This window comes from Alternaria hordeiaustralica (genome assembly GCF_023758085.1).
Source record: "Alternaria hordeiaustralica strain BMP 2776 chromosome Unknown scaffold_5, whole genome shotgun sequence".
Classification (NCBI taxonomy): Eukaryota; Fungi; Ascomycota; class Dothideomycetes; order Pleosporales; family Pleosporaceae; genus Alternaria; species Alternaria hordeiaustralica.
This window is the reverse complement of record NW_026056777.1, coordinates 1,160,819-1,181,275: the sequence shown is the minus strand read 5'-3', so window position 1 is coordinate 1,181,275 and position 20,457 is coordinate 1,160,819. Positions and strand designations below refer to the sequence as shown.

General features: G+C 53.1%; 11 protein-coding genes across 11 annotated transcripts; 8 read left to right on the top strand and 3 right to left on the bottom strand.

The window, feature by feature from the left end:
- Positions 1-116: 116 nt before the first annotated feature.
- Positions 117-970, bottom strand: J4E84_003739 (uncharacterized protein; the record flags this gene model as incomplete). Its single annotated transcript, XM_049386348.1, has 2 exons — positions 117-877; positions 949-970. The coding sequence occupies 2 exons, from the start codon at positions 968-970 to the stop codon at positions 117-119; spliced, it is 783 nt and encodes a 260-aa protein (XP_049246197.1).
- A 527-nt stretch (positions 971-1,497) lies between these two features.
- J4E84_003738 (uncharacterized protein) lies at positions 1,498-3,333 on the top strand (the record flags this gene model as incomplete). The annotated part of the gene is made up of 4 exons (XM_049386347.1): positions 1,498-1,548; positions 1,615-1,663; positions 1,715-2,353; positions 2,405-3,333. The coding sequence occupies 4 exons, from the start codon at positions 1,498-1,500 to the stop codon at positions 3,331-3,333; spliced, it is 1,668 nt and encodes a 555-aa protein (XP_049246196.1).
- A 229-nt stretch (positions 3,334-3,562) lies between these two features.
- On the top strand, positions 3,563-4,300 carry J4E84_003737 (uncharacterized protein; the record flags this gene model as incomplete). Its single annotated transcript, XM_049386346.1, has 2 exons — positions 3,563-3,581; positions 3,639-4,300. The coding sequence occupies 2 exons, from the start codon at positions 3,563-3,565 to the stop codon at positions 4,298-4,300; spliced, it is 681 nt and encodes a 226-aa protein (XP_049246195.1).
- A 548-nt stretch (positions 4,301-4,848) lies between these two features.
- RPL36 (60S ribosomal protein L36) lies at positions 4,849-5,419 on the top strand (the record flags this gene model as incomplete). Its single annotated transcript, XM_049386345.1, has 4 exons — positions 4,849-4,906; positions 4,992-5,091; positions 5,172-5,253; positions 5,339-5,419. The coding sequence occupies 4 exons, from the start codon at positions 4,849-4,851 to the stop codon at positions 5,417-5,419; spliced, it is 321 nt and encodes a 106-aa protein (XP_049246194.1).
- A 689-nt stretch (positions 5,420-6,108) lies between these two features.
- On the bottom strand, positions 6,109-7,232 carry J4E84_003735 (uncharacterized protein; the record flags this gene model as incomplete). The annotated part of the gene is made up of 3 exons (XM_049386344.1): positions 6,109-6,889; positions 6,946-7,093; positions 7,154-7,232. The coding sequence occupies 3 exons, from the start codon at positions 7,230-7,232 to the stop codon at positions 6,109-6,111; spliced, it is 1,008 nt and encodes a 335-aa protein (XP_049246193.1).
- A 661-nt stretch (positions 7,233-7,893) lies between these two features.
- On the top strand, positions 7,894-9,589 carry J4E84_003734 (uncharacterized protein; the record flags this gene model as incomplete). The annotated part of the gene is made up of 2 exons (XM_049386343.1): positions 7,894-8,030; positions 8,080-9,589. The coding sequence occupies 2 exons, from the start codon at positions 7,894-7,896 to the stop codon at positions 9,587-9,589; spliced, it is 1,647 nt and encodes a 548-aa protein (XP_049246192.1).
- Positions 9,590-10,533: 944 nt separating this feature from the next.
- Positions 10,534-12,372, top strand: J4E84_003733 (uncharacterized protein; the record flags this gene model as incomplete). Its single annotated transcript, XM_049386342.1, has 1 exon — positions 10,534-12,372. One exon carries the CDS (start codon positions 10,534-10,536, stop codon positions 12,370-12,372), a length of 1,839 nt encoding a protein of 612 aa, XP_049246191.1.
- Positions 12,373-12,957: 585 nt separating this feature from the next.
- Positions 12,958-13,473, top strand: J4E84_003732 (uncharacterized protein; the record flags this gene model as incomplete). The annotated part of the gene is made up of 1 exon (XM_049386341.1): positions 12,958-13,473. One exon carries the CDS (start codon positions 12,958-12,960, stop codon positions 13,471-13,473), a length of 516 nt encoding a protein of 171 aa, XP_049246190.1.
- A 437-nt stretch (positions 13,474-13,910) lies between these two features.
- On the top strand, positions 13,911-14,351 carry J4E84_003731 (uncharacterized protein; the record flags this gene model as incomplete). The annotated part of the gene is made up of 1 exon (XM_049386340.1): positions 13,911-14,351. The coding sequence occupies one exon, from the start codon at positions 13,911-13,913 to the stop codon at positions 14,349-14,351; it is 441 nt and encodes a 146-aa protein (XP_049246189.1).
- Positions 14,352-14,700: 349 nt separating this feature from the next.
- J4E84_003730 (uncharacterized protein) lies at positions 14,701-15,360 on the top strand (the record flags this gene model as incomplete). Its single annotated transcript, XM_049386339.1, has 1 exon — positions 14,701-15,360. One exon carries the CDS (start codon positions 14,701-14,703, stop codon positions 15,358-15,360), a length of 660 nt encoding a protein of 219 aa, XP_049246188.1.
- A 364-nt stretch (positions 15,361-15,724) lies between these two features.
- Positions 15,725-19,248, bottom strand: J4E84_003729 (uncharacterized protein; the record flags this gene model as incomplete). Its single annotated transcript, XM_049386338.1, has 4 exons — positions 15,725-18,598; positions 18,650-18,742; positions 18,792-18,911; positions 18,961-19,248. The coding sequence occupies 4 exons, from the start codon at positions 19,246-19,248 to the stop codon at positions 15,725-15,727; spliced, it is 3,375 nt and encodes a 1,124-aa protein (XP_049246187.1).
- Between the last annotated feature and the right edge of the window lie 1,209 nt (positions 19,249-20,457).

Sequence of the window (20,457 nt, the reverse complement as noted above, 5' to 3'; positions counted from 1 at the left end):
ATGAACCGAGGTAATGCAGCGGAGGAATTCAGCAAGAAAGTGTTCACACGCGCTGGCTTTTTCGAAAAGTGCGACGTATAGAAATGCCGGTGACTATGTACGAAACAATCCAAGGCCTAGATCTTCGCATTGCCCGTTTTCCTTGCGGCTGTATTCCTGGCAGCATCCAACACAAATGCTACATGATGGCTCAAGGCCACCAGATCGCCATCAGCATCGTGCACCCACACTTCCAAGTCCATCCTACCGTTTGCCACCTTCTTCATACCTGCCCTAACCTGCAGCCACTTGACTCCCTGCGGCGGCAGCGCTTTCTTGATGTCCAGATTCAGGAGGAGGGTTGGATACCAAAAGGGCCCCTCTCCTTCGCCCTTGATTGACTCAACCATCAACGGGAACATGTCTGCGACAAAGCCGACCGAGGAATCCGTGAAGTTTGTCCCATCAGAGAAGCAGATCCACTCATCAGCGAGATGCTTTAGGCTTCGTCCTTCCCGAGGGAAATAAAACTTCACCCTCTTCGTCGCTTTTCGGAAGTTGGCGTGCGGCAATTCTGGTTGGAGCCTCCAGTTTGTATCTTCATCATTTTCCAGCTTTGTCAGGTCGACTGACGGTACGGGCGGTGAAAGCTTGTATCCGACATCTTGGGTGAAGCCCTTTTCCGTATCCATGTTGGAGTTTGTGACGTACGCGACGACTTCCTGTCGGCCGTCTTGCTCCATGGTCACATGTACGATAGACGTTTGGCGACCAAGTTTAACATCGTCGACTTTGTATGTTGCGGGCCCGGCTTGGGTACGTCTCAGGAACTCAATGTGGAGAGCTATGGTGTGTGGCTGGTTCTGCTTCGCCAAAGTTGTGCTGAAATGTGTTTTGACTACCTCCAGTATGCTAAGAAGTCGAGATGTGGTTAGTCAAGAGTGTGAAGCAAAACGCGATGGGTCTTACCATCCTGTAACGTAGCCACCATTAGGAACTGTTGCCGTTAGTAAAAGCGGATGATGTTATCTCTGCTGGGGTCTAAAATACCGCTTCCGATGCTCCAATCATCGTGTAGTGTACATGAGTACGTGTTGGAGGACAGTTTCTGTACTGCAGTAGCTTCTTCCCAACTCGGCATCTCGATAACCTAATAGTGCGAAACTTTCGTGTGTTTGGAGAACTAATAGGTCTATATGGCCAGGCTATCGATGTTCGAGGTTGTCGCAATGCCGTTGACCTCGGGAGGCCATGTGCAGCTATCGCGCCGCTAACGCCAAAAGCAGAAAGAACCTCGGTCATGGTTGCCCGGAGTTGTGGGGTTTACCCCGGTCGACTAATCATGGCCAGCCGTCTCAATGCGCTGCGTCTGCCCTCGGTATTCCCAGGTCCGTTAGAACGCGACGGGCTATGTCCGTCTTCTCGTTCTGGCATCCTTCTACTTTTACTCTACTCCCTCCATAAGATTCCTTGGCTCGGTACTGATCATCAACACGACACCGATCTTCAACCACTAAGATGCCGTCCGAAAGCCAGTATCCTAGCTTGCCGATCCCAGACGTTGATCTGGTAAGTTTGACATACGGAGATAAGCCCTCTTGTGGAACTAATGCTGACGTTTGTCCTTGATCGTAGTGGGCGTTTCTCTTCGAAAGGAATGACAGGCCGTACGCAGATGACAAAGGTATGTTCTCATGTTTTGTCAAACATAAGTAATCACTAAAACAGGAAATAGTAATCTACTTTGATCCCTACACTAAGCGGTCCTACACATACGCCCAGGTCAAAGATGCCGCTATCAACTTTGGCAAAGGGCTAAAGGCACTCTGGGACTGGCAAAAAGGCGATGTCCTAGCTTTGTACACACCTAACTGCATCGACACACCAGCGATAACATGGGGTTGCCACTGGGCAGGCGGTATCCTGTCGCCAGCCAACCCAAACTACACGGTCGATGAACTTGCGTTCCAACTCAAAGACTCCGGTGCAAAGGGCTTGGTGACACAGTTACCTTTCATCAAGAATGCGCAAGAAGCGGCAAAGAAGGTTGGCATTCCTCTTGACCGGGTGATCGTAATGGGCGACCAGAAGGATCCTTCTTACCAAGTCAAGCACTTCACCAGTATCATCAACACAGCCGGGTCTTCCAAGTGGCGGAGAACAAAGGCTAGCAATCCATCGGAGGACCTTGCATTCTTGGTCTACTCCAGTGGAACCACAGGTCACCCCAAGGGTGTCATGTTGACCCACCGCAACATTGTCGCCAACACGATGATGATCAAAGCCGCGGAGGCTGGTAAACTGCAACCCACAGGAGGACCAACTGGCGAAGGCGACAAACTGCTGGCTTTCCTGCCCTTCTTCCACATTTACGGTTAGTTCCTGCATGCGCTCATCTAGGTGGTTCTCAACTGACTTCGACTAGGTCTCACGTGTCTAATCCATCAAAGCTTGTACTCTGGTCTCCAACTTGTTGTAATGCCGAAGTTTGACCTGGAGGACTTCTGCAAGTTCATCCAAGAGCTCAAGATCACATTCGCGTATGTGGTCCCACCAATCGTTCTGCTCTTAAGCAAACACCCTCTTGTATCGAAGTACGACTTGAGCTCGATCCGGATGATGAACTCTGGCGCGGCGCCCTTAACAAGAGAGCTTGTAGAGGCAGTTCACAGCAGACTGCAGATTCCTGTCAAACAAGGATACGGCCTTTCGGAAACCAGCCCAACAACGCACACCCAGCCCTGGGAGGACTGGGACAAGACCATCGGATCGGTGGGCAAGCTTCTTCCCTACCAAACAGCGAAGTATATGTCTCCAGAGGAAAAGGAGATGGCAGTCGGTGAGGTTGGCGAACTATGGATCAAGGGCCCGAACGTCTTCAAGGGCTACCTTAACAACCCTGAGGGAACCGCGCATGCAAAGACAGCAGACGGGTACTTCAAGACAGGCGATGTTGGATACCAAGACAAGGACGGAAACTTCTTCATCACCGACCGCGTGAAGGAGCTCATCAAGTACAAGGGATTCCAGGTGCCACCTGCTGAACTAGAGGGTATCCTGGTCTCCCACCCGAAGATCAACGATGTAGCGGTGATTGGCGTCTACTCAAAAGACGATGCCTCGGAACTACCGCGCGCCTACGTCGTGCCCAAAGATGGACTGGGCAAGACGGACGAAGACGCGAAGGAGATCATAGACTGGCTGAGCGCCAAGGTCGCGCACCACAAGAGACTCCGCGGCGGAGTGAGATGGGTGGATGAAATTCCGAAGTCTGTAAGCGGAAAGATTCTTAGGCGGATGCTCAAGGTGAAGGCGCAGGAGGAGGAGGATAGCAAGGCGAAAGCGAAGTTGTAGACTACCTTTACCTCGAAATCGCAGATATGCATATCAATATGCACGTGTCTCTTACCAGCTGAACCCTTGAAACTTTCTTTAACTGTCGATCGCTCTCGCCCTCCATCAGCTTTCTTCTACCTCATCTCTTCTACTCACCTGAATAATCTGGAGGACTAATTCTCTTTTCACCAAGCCTTCTCTCGTCCAGAAACGTCAATACCGTCATATATCCTACGTGCAACCTTGCATGATCAGCAACATGCAGAGTGAGTCCGAAATTTGGAGGATATTGATGTGGCTCTTCCAAGCTAATGGCATACCAGCCCCCAAGCCCACGCCGACCCCCAGGGCTGCTCCGGCTCCCAAAGCCACTACCAAGCGCAGAGCAGAAGAAGACTACGTTGAAGTTGTTGGAGAAAGGATAATTAAAAGGCGCTTCGAACCAGTTGCCAAGATCTTAACTGAGAAGGAAGAACTGGACTCTCCGTATCAGATTTCCGTCAGAGTACATCCAGACCTCGAAAGATTCCCTGGCGCACTACGCAATGCCCTCCAAAAAGCTTGCCAGACAGCGTTCTACACGCACATATCAACACTTCAGGCTGGTAGTTTACCCGAGTATCGTCAGACTTATAGCATCATATATGGTACACGCGTCCGCTCTGAGTCGATCACCTTCAACAACGAAACCGAACATTCGAATATCCTGGATCTCAGCATAGCCAACATCACCCTATTGAAGTTCTTCGCCGAGCGCCACAGCACCATGCTAGAGAAACGGTCATTCCAAGAGCAGAAACACATGGGACTCACCAACCCAAAGTTCCTAGAGCTTTACAGCGTAAGAAGGGGCGATCTGGGTTGGGGTCTGGACGCAGATGGGTGCCTATCTATCTACGCATCTTCGCTAGTCGAAAAAAAGACGAAGGAGCATGTTTGGTACGTCCAGGCTGACGATTCTCTAGTGCTCAAGGGCGAGAACTGAGCTGTCCGGAAGAGCTTACAGAGAGCTGAGTACAGAAAAAGGGAGCTAGGTCAGGTATGAAAGGCATGACCTAGGTAGTGATGATATTCGAGGTTTCGGAGTTGGTCAGAGTGTTCCCGGGAATGGGCCGGCTGCTTGATGCTAGAATTTGGCGAGGTGGTTCTTGCTGTATTTTTTGCTTGGCTGATTGCAATGGCAAGTATCACCCTTTAGCATTGAGAACGTTCACCTGAATCCAGGATGCAAGGTGGTGGCTCCGTTTCCGTGCAAGCTCTGGAGTGAGGCTGCGCACATTCGAGCGATGGTGATCATCCACTTCCAATCATCACCGAAGATGGTCTGCGCACACAAGTCTTTCTGTAAGGAATGTAATTCAAGCCTTTAAAGTTGGTGTTTGTGGTTGCCGTCCAAGAGCATCAGTTGATCGGGGAGAGCACGTGCCTGCTTACAGCTAGCGCCATCTTGGCACCACCGCACAGCCGAGCCAAAATTACCCTCTCAGATTTGCGACTCTGAACCCATCTATCGACAACATCACGACCGTCACGATGCCGAAAGAAGTCAAGCAGAAGTCTGGCCTCATCGTTGGCCTTAACGCCGGCCACAGTACGTCTCCCCGCTCGCCGCTCTCGATACGCACCGATCGCTACAGATGAGAAAATTCGTGGATGGAGGCTAACACGGTCTACAGAGGTCACCCCCAGGACCCCCGCTCCCAGGATCTCGAGGAGGAAGGGTTTCCTGTCGAAGCGCACTGCCTTCGTCCGTGAGATCACCAAGGAGGTTGCCGGGTACGTTCCAATCCGATCTTTTCTGCAGAGGGACTGCGCAATTGTTCGCCGAACAGCCCGCTAACTTGACGTGTCTACAGTCTTGCCCCATACGAGAAGCGCATCATCGAATTGCTCCGAAACTCCAAGGACAAGCGTGCCCGCCGTCTAGCGAAGAAGAGGGTACGTCTCCCACCCTAGCACACCACGACCGACCTCCTACCCGCTCCGGCACATCCAAGTACGAACATCAACTAACACATCACAGCTCGGTACCTTCGGTCGCTCAAAGAGAAAGGTCGACGAGATGACCCGCGTCATCGCTGAGTCCAAGCGCGCTGGTCACTAAACGGTTCACGAAACGCGGTGGATGATGCAACACGGCGAACGAACGACCGACTTACTTTCCGATTTCTTCCTGGGTGTTCGGTCTCTTTTCACAACGGGCGGCTCGATACGATCTCGGAACGTCACAACATACCACAAAAAGTATGACACGATTCATCGGAGTATGGCAAATGGACAATGATGGTTCCTGAACGTACCTAGCATGTGTCACTCAAAATCATGAAATGTGACGATTGGTTCACGCCAAACCAACCTGTCCCAGTGCACCCATGCGCGTGAGGTGCTGATGCGTTGATGCCTACCTAGCATGGATGTCAAATTCCTACTCTATTGCCCTTATCAATGGCAGAGTAAGGGCCGAGAAATGCTTATATTGAAACGCGCCTTGCTCGGAGACGAGACTGCTCAGGCTTCACACTTCCTTGTGTGGGTGAGGCCTCGAGCAGAGGCGTGGACATTCCAACAACTTTTATGATGTCTTTTGTCACACTTCCAGACGACTTGCGATGCGATACAGCACATGCAACTCACTCTGATGTCTCGATCAGACAATGTTAGCAATGACTGAGTATTTCAGATCATTCGCGGGAATTGAACATCATGCATTAATCGTAATTCTGTCAAAACCAGTAAATGCTCCAAGATGACTCCATGTAACCCTAATGGCCACAACGATGACAGTGTAGCCGTTTAATCATCGTGACCAATCTTCTCCAGTTTGCCAATCTCGCGCTTCTCGCCAGTCTCGCCCACGAATCTGATACGGTCGATACGCGTCTTCTCGCTATCGCCCTCGGCGTCCGCGACAAACAGTACTAACGAGTAGACGTTCTGGAACTTGACGAAGCGCAGTTCAAGCTTGGCCGTTTGTGTCTGCTCATCCCAATCTGACGGCTTCAGCTCGATCGTCTGAGTCGCTGGGATGTCTTCGGCCTCTTCGAATCCCAGGTTATTTGCCCTGTTGGTCCAGACGTGAATGGTCTTTGGCCGCACTGGCGCTTCGTCGTCGTCTTCGTCGCCGGATACGCAAGACGTGATGTGGATAGTGTGAACCTTCAGGTTGGCCATGAAGGGTACGTACAGCATGAGCTGGTTGTCGACATCGCTTTCTACCCAGTCCTTCTTGCCTTCTGAGCCAGTTGCCGCACCCTTGCCCTTGTTGAGCGAGCTCGGTTGTGATGTCTCGAAAAGCGTCTTGACGGTGCCGAAATCGCTGTCCGCGTTGAGGAGATCGAGACCCCGTGGGTCCACGGAATCGGTCACATCGGTGTATCCGCGTGGTAGACTGGCGCCTATCCACGGGCCGCTTCCACTGCTGCTGCCCCCTGCACCAGAGGCGCCACTGTTTCCCTTTCCATCGTTCTCTGCCTCCGTGGCGAGGGTCTTGATCGCCTCAGAAAGCTGCTGTGGATTCGAGCCGGCGTACTTCTTTATCTGCTGGTTGTTCTTGTAGATAATGAACGTTGGGGTACTAACAAGCGTTAGAAAGCGCTCAAATATGTGGCCGTGCTTGAGGAATGTGCATACTTGGTGACGTTGTAGCTCTGTGCAATCTGCGCCTGCTGTACTGTGCTGACTTTGGCGAAGGCGATCTGTCCAGGCCGAGTGAGCTGACCGGCTAGTTGGTCGTATACGGGCGCAATCGCTTTGCTCGACGTGTTTTCTTCATTGTAGACTGCAAGTACCACACATTAGCATCCGGAGTTTGCCTCGTAGATGCCGGGTCGCTGCTTACAATTGATGACTACAATGCGCGAAGAGGAGAGCAGCTCGCTCAGCACTGCAGGCCTCGTGATTTCGATGACCCTGGACATGGCTGTGGGTGTGTTGGGGAGCTGGTGATGTTGGCTGTAGAAGAGGCGCGACTTGCACAGAAGGAAGCGCCCGACAATTAGTGGGGCGCCATCAGCGCGGGGTGGTGGCATTCCGTCACCGACGTGTGTACCTAGGCCGGGTCCCATCTGCAGGCACCGACACCTGCACACGCGGCAAGGCCACCCCGAAGCTTCCAGAAAGATAAAGCTGCAATCGCGAACAGCCGCCCAAGCACTTCCTCCCTCAACATCACTGGAGCCCAGGAAGACGACCACCCGCCGAGTCTATATCTATTCTATCGCCGTCGGAGCATCGTCCTCGCCATCGCCCGCCAACCACGTCCATCACCACCGACCGCGGTGACTGCGCTGTGAAGCCATACAGGCCTACGAAGGATTGGTAAGCGCCCCTACTGGCGTTGACCGTCCGCGACACTGTGAACATCCACCTAATCGCCTCTATGGCAGGCCCAAACAATCTCCTACTCAGCTTCGCCGAAGCAAAGCTTCTACACATCGCTAGCATTATCCTCCTGGTCGAACGGAGCGACGCCACCCGAAGAGCCCATAGCTGGAACTGCTGGTACTCCCGCGCCATATTGATAGCAAACGCGCCCGCTGCTTTCCTGCTCGCCCACGGCCTCTACCGACTCCTACGCGCATGATGTCGCACGTTGTAGTATTCAACTCGTACGCGAGGACTTTCAAGATCCCGACCACGCCCACCAAGTACTTGACAGAGGTGCGCGATGAGGCGTGCCAGAAGTTTGGTGTCAACAAGGACCAGTTCACGCTCAAGTACGCCCCAACATGACAATACGTTGATTCACTACTGACCAGTGTACAGATACAACAACAAACCCATATCCCTATCGCAACAAATACGGCTCGCAAACCTCCCCCAGGGCGCCCGACTGGAACTCGTCCAGGCCTCGCGATCACCCACCGTCATATCCGTAGCGCTCCAGCTCCCCGCGACCGAGAAGACCGTACGCCTCACAAGCAAGTTCGCGAGCAACACTTCGTTATGGGAGATCTTGCGACACTTTGAGAGTGGGCAGGGGGCCAACTACAACTTCACACAGCGCGGCATCCCCGAGATGAGCGGCGCATCCGGTGCTGGCAGGCTGCACTACGAGCAACCTGTCATCACTGTCATGCCAGGTCACAAGGAGCAGGCCAACTTTGTTGAGCTACAACAGACTCTCAGTCAGCTGGGATTTGATAGCGGCTCAGCATTGTTAAAGCTGTCCTACAGGAATAGCGGAACGCCGCTGGAAGAGGCCATGGCACAGATAACGCAATACTTCAAGTCCAGCGAGCCTGCGTCTGTCGGTGCCGAAGGCGCACACGCTTCGACAACTGATCAATTAGCCTCAATACCAGACCCTGCCCAGGCAGCTCCGGAGGCGACAGAAGTCGTAGCAGGCGAAACTGTTCGTAACGAAGAGCCCGATCCAGAACCGATGGAGGTCGACTCCAAACCGGCCGCTAAACCTACACAAGAGCCCGAGGTGTCTACCGAGAACAACGCGGCTGAGAGCATAGAGAATACTTCTCCAGCAGCAGCATTGGCTGCGGCAACGTCAACAGCGTCGTCCGCACCCCTAGAACCCGTTCAATCACCAGCACCGACCTCCCAACCATCATCACAGCCATCTGAACAATCTCGCAACGTCCAGATCTTCTCTGCGCCAACATCGTCCACTCCGCAAGCAGCGCGAAATGCCTTCAACGAGAACGACTACCTCCCTACCATTGAACACGCAAAAGCACATCAAAACGCGTTGTTGACCAAGACACGCAATACGCGTCTGTTGTCTGACAAAGAGTTGGAGGAGCAAGAAAAGGAGCGGCAGGCCAAGATTGACGCTGCAGCCGAGAAGGGCGGCGCGCTCCGCATTCGGATGCCGGATAATGCGCTCATTCAGATGAACTTCACAAAGACCGATACCGCCATCGGCCTATACGACTTCGTACGCGGCTTCCTGGAGAAGAAGAACGAGCCCTTCCAGCTCAAGAACACAGGTCCAACAGGTCGACTCGTCCTCATTCCCCAGGACAATAAGCGCTTAGTGCACGATCTACGTTTCTTCAACAATGAGCTCGTCACGTTCCTATGGGCAGACAACGCTAGCGCGGAAGCAAGGGCCAGCCGACATGTGCTCTCGCAGGAATCGCAAGCGAAGGCGCAGGCGCTCAAGGTCGAGGAACCGGTACGGGAAGAGAGGGCTCAGCCGCAGGCTTCTCAGGGCCAGACGGTTGCCGACGGCAAGCGCAAGGCTAACATGAGCAATGAGGAGAAGGAGAGCAAGCTAAAGAATCTGCTCGGGAAGGGCTTGTTCAAGAAGAAGTAGAGGTATTGCAGATGCGGATGGGATATTAGACATTCGCGTGTTTCCAGACGAGCATTTTCAGGGAGTTTGGCATCGGCGACGGAGCGCTTTCTTCTGCAGTGCAGTGTATCCTGCCACTTGGCAACTAGTTATTAGTAGCAATCCAGGATCATGATCAAGAAGATCACAAAACTTCGTTTCCACGATTTCACTCAGCATGGAGAGCTGCCAGTTGGTATCGAGGAGTCTAACGTCGCGTGTCGGGGTGGGTCAATGATGCACTTTTCCAGGTCGCTAATTAGCGGAAGACGCCTTCCCAAGCTAAACCTTGAGTGAACATATCTCCTTCCTTTCGACACCATCACAGTATCATCGTCATCTGCACAATTTGCTCTGGCAAGAAATTCATTATGAAACGCCCTCGTCGATTCGATAGATTCGTCATTGACAGTGATTATGGCTGGCAGCCTGTGTTCTCGTTCACCGCGCGTCGCAATCGGCACCAAGCGGGCTAGATTGCCTTTGCCCCCAGTAAACACATATGAATCGGGCGACGCATAAGAGCATGGAAGCTGTGGCAGATATGATATGATGACCTCGATATGTCCTTGAAAGGCCTTCATTGTTAACTGAACTCGCAAGGGCACCAGGCCGTAGCATCCGCTAAAGTTTCGTCTTCACCTTCGATCATGTTTACATAACTGGATACAGCGTGTATGCTTGACGTTACAAGGCAACAACTCTCTCCTTCACCGTGCACCACAATAGCCAAATTCGGTCGTCCTGCCGCCCGAGCTAGCAGCAAGTCACCCTCACCTTCACCGCGTGTGCGGCAGTCTCGACAGATAGTCACTGTTTCCAGCTCAAAGCTCCGTTGCCTAAACACGACAACCCAACAGGTCCGCAGACACGGTAAGTACTGGGCGCCGAACCTGCCCAGCAGATACTGGCACTAAAACAAGCAGATGCAACCAGAAATCACCATCCTAAGCTCTGATTCGAGCAGCTCGGGCGACGACGACGATATCATCTTCGTCCGATCGGTCGAGAAGCCACGCGCCCCGAAAGGCAACGGTCGTCCAACCAAGAAGCGCGCAAACCCCAACAACGTCTCAGCTCAGACGGTTTCCCCAAGCCCGGCGGCCAAGAAGCGGAACGTCGGACCTCAGGATACAAAGTGCACGAAAATCAACAACGTATCGGCTCAGGCTGTCACTCCTACCTCTGCGACCAGAAAGCGAAGCGAGGGTGATCAAGCTAAACCACGCGTCAACTCCAACAACATCTTCGCTCAAGCTCTCTCACCAAGCCCTGCGGCCAGAAAACCAGTCAGTATTGGTCAAGGTCCAATGCATACGGGACCCTCTGACTTCTCGACCTGGGCAGTCTCCTCCAGCTCTGCGGCTAGTGCGCAGATCGGCGATAGAAATGCCTTGACTATTGCTGCTGAGATCAACACCACGGCGCGTGGCCCAGGACAGAAATCTACATTTATGCTCGCGACACGCAAAGTTCTGGAAGCCGCACTGGGCAAGGAGGCCTCGGAAAGCCAAGAGAAATCCCTCCTTGAAGAGCAAGAGCGTACTGATCAGTACATCGCGCAGCTGGAAGAAGCAGTCAAGCAGAAGGGAGGAGTAAATGTTTCGCACAATCTCATTGCCCAGAATCATATAGCCATGTTGAAGGCGAGGTATGAGGCAAAGGAGAAGACCGCCTCGACAGAGATCAAGATACTTCGCGAGAGTAACAAGAAGCTCACAGAGGACAAGACAAAGCTCACACGCAGGGTCAAGCTAAATCGAGACGGACGTGGCGCAGTGGAGGGCATGGCTCAAGACGACGCTAGCGCGGAGATTCAGATACTTCGTGAGACCAACGAGAAGCTCTCTGATGAGAAGAGTCAACTGTTGCGCACCATCAGTCTCCTGCAAGATGAGACTCGTATGTGGAAGACCAAGGCAAAAAAGAAAGAAGCTGCCGGAGAAGATCTGGAGACACTGCGCGAACGCAACGCAAAGCTCACAGGAGAGAATGCTGAACTTGTACGCAATGTCAAGCAACTCAAAGACGAGCACGAAGAAGATCTGAAGACGCTACGTGAACGCAACGAGAAGCTCACAGGAGAGAACACCGACCTCACAAACAATGTCGAGCAACTCAAAGACGAGCACAGTACTCTGAGGGCCAATGTCTCCGCCTTGACACAGGACCTCTGTGAGCAGAAGAAGCTCTTTGCGTCCAAGAAGATGCGACGATCCAATGGAGACGTCAAGGCCGCCATAGCTGAGACTAAGAAACTCAAGAATGAGATCAAGCGCTTCAAGGCAAGGAACAAAGGGTTGGCTGCACAAAACACCGACATGTCCGGCAAACTCGCGGAGCTGGGCACTGAGCGCCGTACCGCTATCGACAACCAGAGAGCCGCGAAGCAGTCAGCAGAAGAAGCTTCAGTCGCACGCGAGCACATCGAGAAACTGCAACGACAACTCGCTAAGCTGGATGGAGACTTCCGCGAGCGAGGTGAACAGCTTGCCGAGCTCAGCCGAGACTCCGAGTCGAAGCACGAGATGAGGATGCAGAAGAAGGCCGCCATCAAAGACAAGGGCCTGCTACAGACGCGTATGGTCGGTATGTTCACGCACTATCGGAACCTCTTCAAGAAGAACAAGGCTCTGCTAGAGAAGCTGAAGTCGACGGCTGAGGCTGGGGCAGATGGACAGGGAGGAAAGGCGTACCGTAAGGAGCTGAAGCTGTTGAAGGGTCAGCCGCTTGAGAAGCTCAGCGAGTTCAAGAATCAGGACTAATCAACTTTATCGGCGGCCGTGCACGGCGAGGAGGGTGTTGGAATCTTACGAGAGACTTTCGTCGCGGTGCTACAAGCGGGCGTCTACTTGGTGGATTGGTATTATGAAGGGATACTTGATGTACATCGTCGATCATGTTGATGTACGAGGAGAGGAGCTTGTCGGCCGTATCATCACCGCAGCCTTTCATGTCTTTCGGACTGGAACATCGGCTGTCAAGAGTATGAGCATGGCGATCTCGCTGAGTAACTAGTCAAGCTCTGATTTCTCCTAAATATCCTACAGTTCCCTAACACATAGTCGCTGTGACGTGAAATAACAAGTAGACGCTGAGAGGCATCGCGGTAGGGAACAAGTGTGAGACGGGGAGTGACGAAATGAATACTTGCGACTCACAGGTAGAGTTGAGTAGGTGACTGCGATCCGTGATAAGAATACTGCGTTAGAGATCACAAGATAGCATGTGTATTTGCGATCTAGCCCACGCGCAGCACTCATTGAGCGCAACTCATTTAGTTTCCAAATTTGTATAAGACAACCCATCTCTCGCCATCCAGTACCGTTCTCACATCAAACCATCACGTCATGTCCCCTTCCCAACAAACCAAACAAAAAGCCATGGAAACCAATCTCCAGCGCCTCCAAAACGAGTTGAACACCATGAAGAACGACACAAAAGATCTCCCCAGCGGAATCAACGACCTGCGAAACAAGAACGCAGATCTCGAGAGCAAAATGGCTCTCGTCACCGCAACTGTCGCCTTCACCAACACTGTCAATGCTCTCACCGCCGAAAGCACAGCCAAGATCCGCAATGACGTAGAAGAAGGCAGGAAGACCATCACGGATAAGATCAAAGAATTCCAATCCCTGTTGGAAACCTGCGTGGAGGAAACCGTGAGGGGGGAAATGGTTCCAAACATGGTTTCATGTCTGGTAATGGATGAGATGAAGACGGAGGCAGTGCAGGAGATGCAGAAAGAATACGCGAGGAAGGCTGTGACTGTTGCGGGGCCGGAATGGATCTACGAGAAGTTGGAGTGGATGGTAGGGAACGCGTTCGAGAAGGTTATGAAGAGGATTGACGGGCTTGAAAAGTAGCTGATAGTCAAGAGGGAAGGGCCGAGAAGGGAGGTGGTTAGCTGAGATGTAGGACAGATGGTTGCTGTCTTTAGATCGGTGGATGCATCGCCTCCATGTGTCTACCACCGATCTTGTAGTATTTGTTATCATAAGCGTGACGCATCACCTTGATTGCATAGTTGTGAATATAGAAGGCTAAATCGTTGTTAAGACGTGCAATCACCTCGTTACTAGGAGACTCTTGACGATCGAGGACGGCTATCGAGCTCATAGCATGCGTACCACGAATTAGAAAACCGCTGATTTGCCATGTAGTCATGCGATCCAGTCATTCGATTTGTGACAAACCCACAAGGGATGTAATGTAGTAGCACTATAAGACATCCGCTTCCTCACTTCTTCCTATCCTGTTCATCTTAACTCTCTTCTTCGCAACGACAGCAAATACAGGCTCAATGGACCACACAACCCCTCAGAAGAACGACATCAAACCGGCCACCCAACCCACCAAAGATGCTAGCCAACTTCTCTTGGAGGACATCAGTGCAATCAGAACTGACATACAAAGTCTTGCCCAACGATTCGATCGCATGGAACGTAACATCAAGACCGCCAACAAATCAGGACTAAATGAGAGACTCACTTCGTTCACCAAGGCGGTCGCTGCCAGGAACAGTGATGGAAAGTGGGTTGGAGCTGAGGCTGCGGAGAAATTGACTAAAGAGTTGAGGGAGGAGGAGGAGAAGATGGAAGATTCGGCATACTATTGGTTCAAAGACTTGAGAGAATGGCTGAAGAAGGGCTTGGCAAATGTGGAGGACACTGAGAAGAGGTCCCGTGAGCACCTAGAGGGGGTGTCGAAGAGGATGGATGCGTTGATGGATGAGCAAGAGTGATTGGGGGCATAGGCGTTGGAGTAGACGAACTTCGCCTGGCATAATGGCGAAGAGCAGTTAGTGGTATGAAGACATGGAACATGGGCATGGACAGGCCTAGAGCTCAGTGTATGTCTCCGTGGTCAAGACATGAAGTCATGGCTTGAGCACATACTGTAGCATCGATCTCACTCCTCACGCATAAGGCAGTTTGTCATGTCGCCCATACTGAAGCACAAGAACATTCTAACATCACTCTCCGGCCAACTTGCATATTCCATTGGCATCCGTCCATACAAACAGACAAACCAGGCCTTACCATACATGTAGACCACTGGAAGAGCTAATAAAAAAACAATAAGATCACGAAATGTCACTTCCCATGCAACCAATTCCTTTCCGTGAGGAGATCAAAACCCTGATTGAGCGCATCGCAGCTCTACAGAAGGAACTCAAGGAAAAGACAGATAGACTCCACTTCCTCTATGGCTTCGAACTGAGGTCTTCTGCTGCGCCGGTAGGCAATGACAACGACAATGAAGGAGCCGAGCACGACAAAGATGATGAACAAAGTGAGGATGAGCAAGAAGTCGAAGCAAAGAAGACAGGCATCAAGAAAACAGCTGCCAAGACAAAGATCAATAAAATAGCCATCAAGAAGACAAGCGTTAAGAAGGGCGAAAGCAAGAATAAGGAGCCAAGATTATGCAAAAAGTGTGAGGAGAACTACCTGGAAGACAACGCCCGTTCCAACTGGGTGAACTGTAAGGAATGTAGAGATAAGAACACAGAGGTGTGGAATGAGGGACGGGCAAACAGGGAGCGAAAGCAGAAGGAGCAGAACGCAAAGCAAAAAAAGCAACAGGGAGATGAAGTCGAAGGAGACGAAGTAGGGGACGAAGTAGAAGAGGCTGAGGAAGGAGATGAAGAGGATCTAGAAGAGGACTCGGAAGAGGAACAGGAAGCAAGGAAGGACCAGCGCAAGCAACCTAAGAACAAGTCTGGAAAAACTGCTTCAGAACAGACTTAGCTTGTCACCCTTGTGTAGTTCCAAGTATAGCACCATCAAAAATCTCATATTCATCACCCCACATGCGAATAACCTAAGATAATATCCCCTTTCTTCCCCATCGTTCATGTTTATGCCTGCCCAGGACCCAATCGCTCATGCCATGGTATAGTACCCGAATGAATGACGCCAGTAAATGCTTCGACAAAGCTCGCTGAACCCATTTTGATGCCGCTAAAAACAGACGTAAAAACAAACAGACGCTCGCCATGCTCTTAGTCCTAAAAGATAAGAATAGTCCAAGACCAAAGGAGTGTGATGCCCAAAACACCAAAGCAACAAAGCGATAAAATAAAAGAAATATATCTTATGACATGATATCGTGTTAGATAAGAGGGCCCGCCATCATAGGACTTCCCCGCGTGTTGTTCGTCAAAGTGGGTTCATATGCTCCGGGTGAGCCCGAAGAACCTGGTCGTGGTCGGTAGTAGCTGTTTGCATACTGTGCGGGAGGAGCAGCATAAGCACCTTGTTGCGGTGGGAGAACACCGGGTGGCGTAGAGTTTAGCATGTTGCGGTTGCTACGGCGTCGACCAAGCACTGGTGATGCAGGAGCACCTTGAACCGTCCCAGTGGAGTTGCTGGACTCGTTTGAGTTGCTCCTCACGTGTTGTGCTGTAGCTGGCTGCTGCATCTGAGGAGAGCCAGTTGGATTCGCCGGACGCTGGAAGCCTTGTGTGAAAGGATTGGTACGAGCGGGCACACTCGTGTCTCGCTGACCAAGTGCTTGTCTTCTGGTCTCGATAAGTTCCCGAGCCCGAAGATTGCGTTCGTCCGGAGTCAGCCCGACGGAACGAGCAGCAGGTTGCGCAGGGGCTTGTACGTTCTGTGTAGGTGATGGGGGTGGTCTCCCATTATCAGCCGTGCGCAAGGCTCGTGTAGATGGCTGGGGAGCGAGTTGGCGCCGCGATGGCTGAGGTCGTAGATTGAGACGTGATGGCTGAGGCCTCACGCCTTGCGGAGGGTTGCCAGCCTCCCTAATATTGACGCGAGAGCTTGCTGGGCGCAAGGTAGCTACCGAAGACTGATCACGAAGAACTTGACGTGAGTTACGATTGCGCACACCACGTGCCTGCACAAATGCAGCCCAAGGGTTACCGCGCGCAGCAAAAGGAGGAAGAGCCGCACCCTGGACATGCAAGCCCATGGCAGCATGAGGAAACGCGTTCGCTGCGGCAAAGTTGCCAGAGTTCCTCCTGCTATTTGCCGAAGATGGGCGAGCACCGACTCGACTTATAGGACGATCTATCATGTCCATGGCTGCAGCTGCCTGTGTCTGTGCTATCGTATCGATGGAGTGTTGCGAAGAGGCTGAGGAACTTCCAGGGGTCAAGACGGCAGAACTATTGCTGTTGGAACCAACAGAAGGCGCACGATCAAAGCGGCTCATGTTGCCGGCATTGCCCATCGCTGGTAAGCCAGGCGACATGGCGCTTCGTCGAGGTGGCGATATTGGGAGTCGCGGATCCATGATATAGTTCGTGCCATTGTCCATAAGCGGCGTTCGAATGCGCGCAGGAGGTAGAAAGGGGGAGTAGGCTTGCGCGGGACTGGGCCGATTTCTGTTCCTTGTTCGAGGGCGAGACAGCGGTGTCATGGTGCGTGGTTCAACGTCTATCAAGGCGCCCGCCATCTGGTGTTGTTGGAGAGCTTGTTGATGGGCAGCGAACATCCAGCTGATACGCGGATCGTATTCCCGGCGTTGCACACGAGGAGCCCCTCGCCTGTGCCCCTGGGAATTATCCGAGTTATCATCAGTGTCCGCCTCGTTGGTTCCATCCGCAGCAGCAGGCCCCTGGTTGTAAGCGCGAGCTGCAGGGTTTCGCAGATGGGCTTGTGAGCGGCGCGTCCGCAGGGTGTTCAGGGCTAGATCGACGTCGCCATCTTGGTCAGAGTCATCGTCGTCCGCTTCCCCGTCTTCGTAGTGGGCTGTCGCGCTCGACAGGACAGAGGATCTTCGGCGGAGACCACGCGAGGTATTCAAGACGCGGACATTGGCGGTTCTGGAAGGCGGGCGTATCGGGGCACTAGGCCGAGGACGATCTGCAGTAGGTGTTAGAGAACCGCCCATTCGGCTTCTGTCATTTGAGTTCGCAAGCGGTTCCCACCCAACGGTCGTCCTTCCTCCATCGCTGTCATCTTCATCCTCTTCTGCCATCTCGTCGTCGTAGTCGCGTTGTAGCTCCCATCCCTCCTCTCGCAACAGTGCTTGTGTATCTTCGTCGAGCTCCTCAGTGGAGACGTCGGTGGAGGTTGTTGACGCTGTCTCACGGGAGGATCTCGACCCGTTTGCCCGATGTAAGACACGGGTCTGAGCAGGATTCCTCATGCCCCTACGAACGGGCCCCTCGTCTTCCTCGTCTTCGTCTTCCTCCTCGACGGTGCTTGAGCGGTTTGATGATGACTCAGATTCGACAATGCGACGTGCTCGGGCACGCGCTCTGTTACCCGCAGGCTGGGCAGCAGGGCCAGGAGTAGACGATGCGGCGCTGGGTGAACTCGATGCAGGTACGGCCTCGTCATCGATAAAGTCGTTCATCGAAGAGTCCTCGTCCAAACCATCTTCGTCTTCCTCCTCGACCGTATCCATCTCGTCGCCGTACATGTCTGAGACTATGCTCTGTGAGTAGGAGCGTCGGCTGCCGGCTTCGCTGTGCGTGATCGGTCGTCGTCTTGCGAATGCCGCTGCATTGGGTGCCATGCCAGCGTCCAAGAAGCGTCGCATCATGAACGAGCCTTGATCTGGGGGGTATGCGCCCCAGTCTTCCATGCCGTCTCCGTAGCCGTCGTAGTCGGGGTCCTCCATGTCCATTTCGGCGTCGAGGTCGTCTTGATCGTGCTCTGACATCTCGTCCATGTCACTGAAGCCGGTGAAGCTGTTGCCCCATGAGACTTCGCCTGTCTCGTCGAATATCAGTCCGCAATGGGTGCATCCGCCGTCTTCCAGCTCCCAGGTACACAGCGGACATCGGTCAACTCCATCTTCTTGATCGCGCACGATTTGCAGTGACAGGCGATTTTGGTGAGGCGGAAGCCTGAAGCAGCCCTTGAAGAGACCGCCAGCGCGGGGGTCCGCGTTATCCTTGTCCAGCTGTACAGCATCTGCCTCGTCTTTCTGCCACTTTTTGTGGTCTTCTATGCTCTCGCCCGTAGGTAGTAGTTCGGCTCGCGCGATGAAGACGCTCGTCATGTCTCGTATCTGCCCAACTATGTTAGACGTCGTCGCTGAAGGACATGCAGGCTGACTTACCACATAGGCGGGGGCGGGCAGGTCCTTTACGACGATGCGGCAGTCGGGGCATGTCTTGCGGGCCTTGTTGGCGACGAACCACGTGCAGAGACACTAGGCATGTTAGAGGGTGGCATGTGCGGTGGGAGGGTGCGCGTCTTACTGTATAGCAGTAGGTGTGCCCGCAGGATATGGTGTACGGTTGGTAGAGTAAGCGGTCACAGATCTTGCATGTGAGATGCGTGCGAAGGCTGTCAAACTCCGACTTGAGCGCCTTGAGCTGCTGCGGGCGGTTAGTCGATGCATGTGCCATGCAAGAAAGAGTCTCATACTTCATCTGCGCGGCCCAGCTGTGGCGGCTCGTCCTTCTTGGTCAGCATCTTCTGTTTGAGGCTGTCTTTGCTTGCTGCCCGCGTCGGCTTGTCCTGGTCGATGAGTTTGGAGGCAGACCGGCTGGCCGTCGGCGTGCTCCCGCGCCCGGTCCGTGAATTTGAAGGCATGCCGGCAGACTGTTGCGAGGCAGGCGCGGCATGTGACGTTGTGTTGGACGATGATGCGATGGACGAGGCGGAATTCCTGGGGCGAGCGGTGGGCGGGGTTGGCGACGCTCGATTGTCCATGGCGGGCGGTGACTATCTTTTCTCACGGCGAGGTGCAGCTGGGGGTTGGGAGACGGAGCATCTGCTCACATGGGACTTGCCCTTGTAGAGAAGAAAGACTATCGTTGGCAGTGGTTATGCATGCAGCAGCGGGTCTACTAGCCTAGGCATGTTGGCGCTCGGTCGCTGTTGCCCTTGCCCTCCGGCCATTTGCCGCAGCAGCCGTTCACTATCGACCTTCACTCCATCCTTAGCGCCTGCCGTGGAAAATCACCACCCTCCAGCGCCAACCATCGCCAACCATTTCCATGGCTATCTCTGCTCTCATACCTGGTCATTTCTCATTGGGTCCAGTGCTTCTATTGCAAGCTTGACACGCCAATGACGTGGGCCACGCGACTCGTCACGTTTTCTGTCACATTCCATTTTCGCCCATGCCATCATTCAACGTTTTTGCTTCACGTTTCTTTTGATCCTTTTTCCATTGAGCCGCGGTCCCAAACAACCACAGTTCAAAGACGCCAATACCTGGTATTCCCGGCGCACGAAAGAGGGCCTCTTTCCCCACAGGCTTCCTAGCTTTCGGCGCGGCACCACCACATGCAGACGCGGTCGAATTGACCTTCGATGTTGCGCTCACAGCTCATACCCGTCTCCGCTCCGCTTCATTCAGAGTGCTGATCATCACTGCGGTTGGAGTATTCATGCTCGACACTTATCAGGTCCATGCATAGCGTCCCCGAGAAGAGGTGCCTGTGATTGTAGGCGGGACCTTGTCGGCTCCTCTAATGCGAAGCATGACAAGCATCCTGGCCGCACTGTTCAAGTGCGTAAGACGGGATGTTTCTTCGATATCGTCCTCAAGCTGCGCACCACCCCGATCAAGTCATAAACCTGTACGGTGCACAAGACCGCCTAGCCGGACGAAGAGAGGTGGTTTTCTGCAATTGTAGTCCTGGCCAAATACGTTACCAAGGTACATGGTCGCTTGTCAATCACATGCATGAAGCATACAACTCATGACTAGGGTGCTAGCACTATCTCGTAAGTAGAATCGTAAGTTGTGGATGGCACGACAGCCGTCTTGATACACGCGACATGCTGTTTATGTGGGCTGGTCGTCCTAGCGCCCGCAGTCCTCCCGCCCCCACACTGGATGAAGCGTTGATTGAACTAGACGGGTCGTCACGTACCTAGGCATGTATACGCTGGCTATTCTCTGTGGCTCCA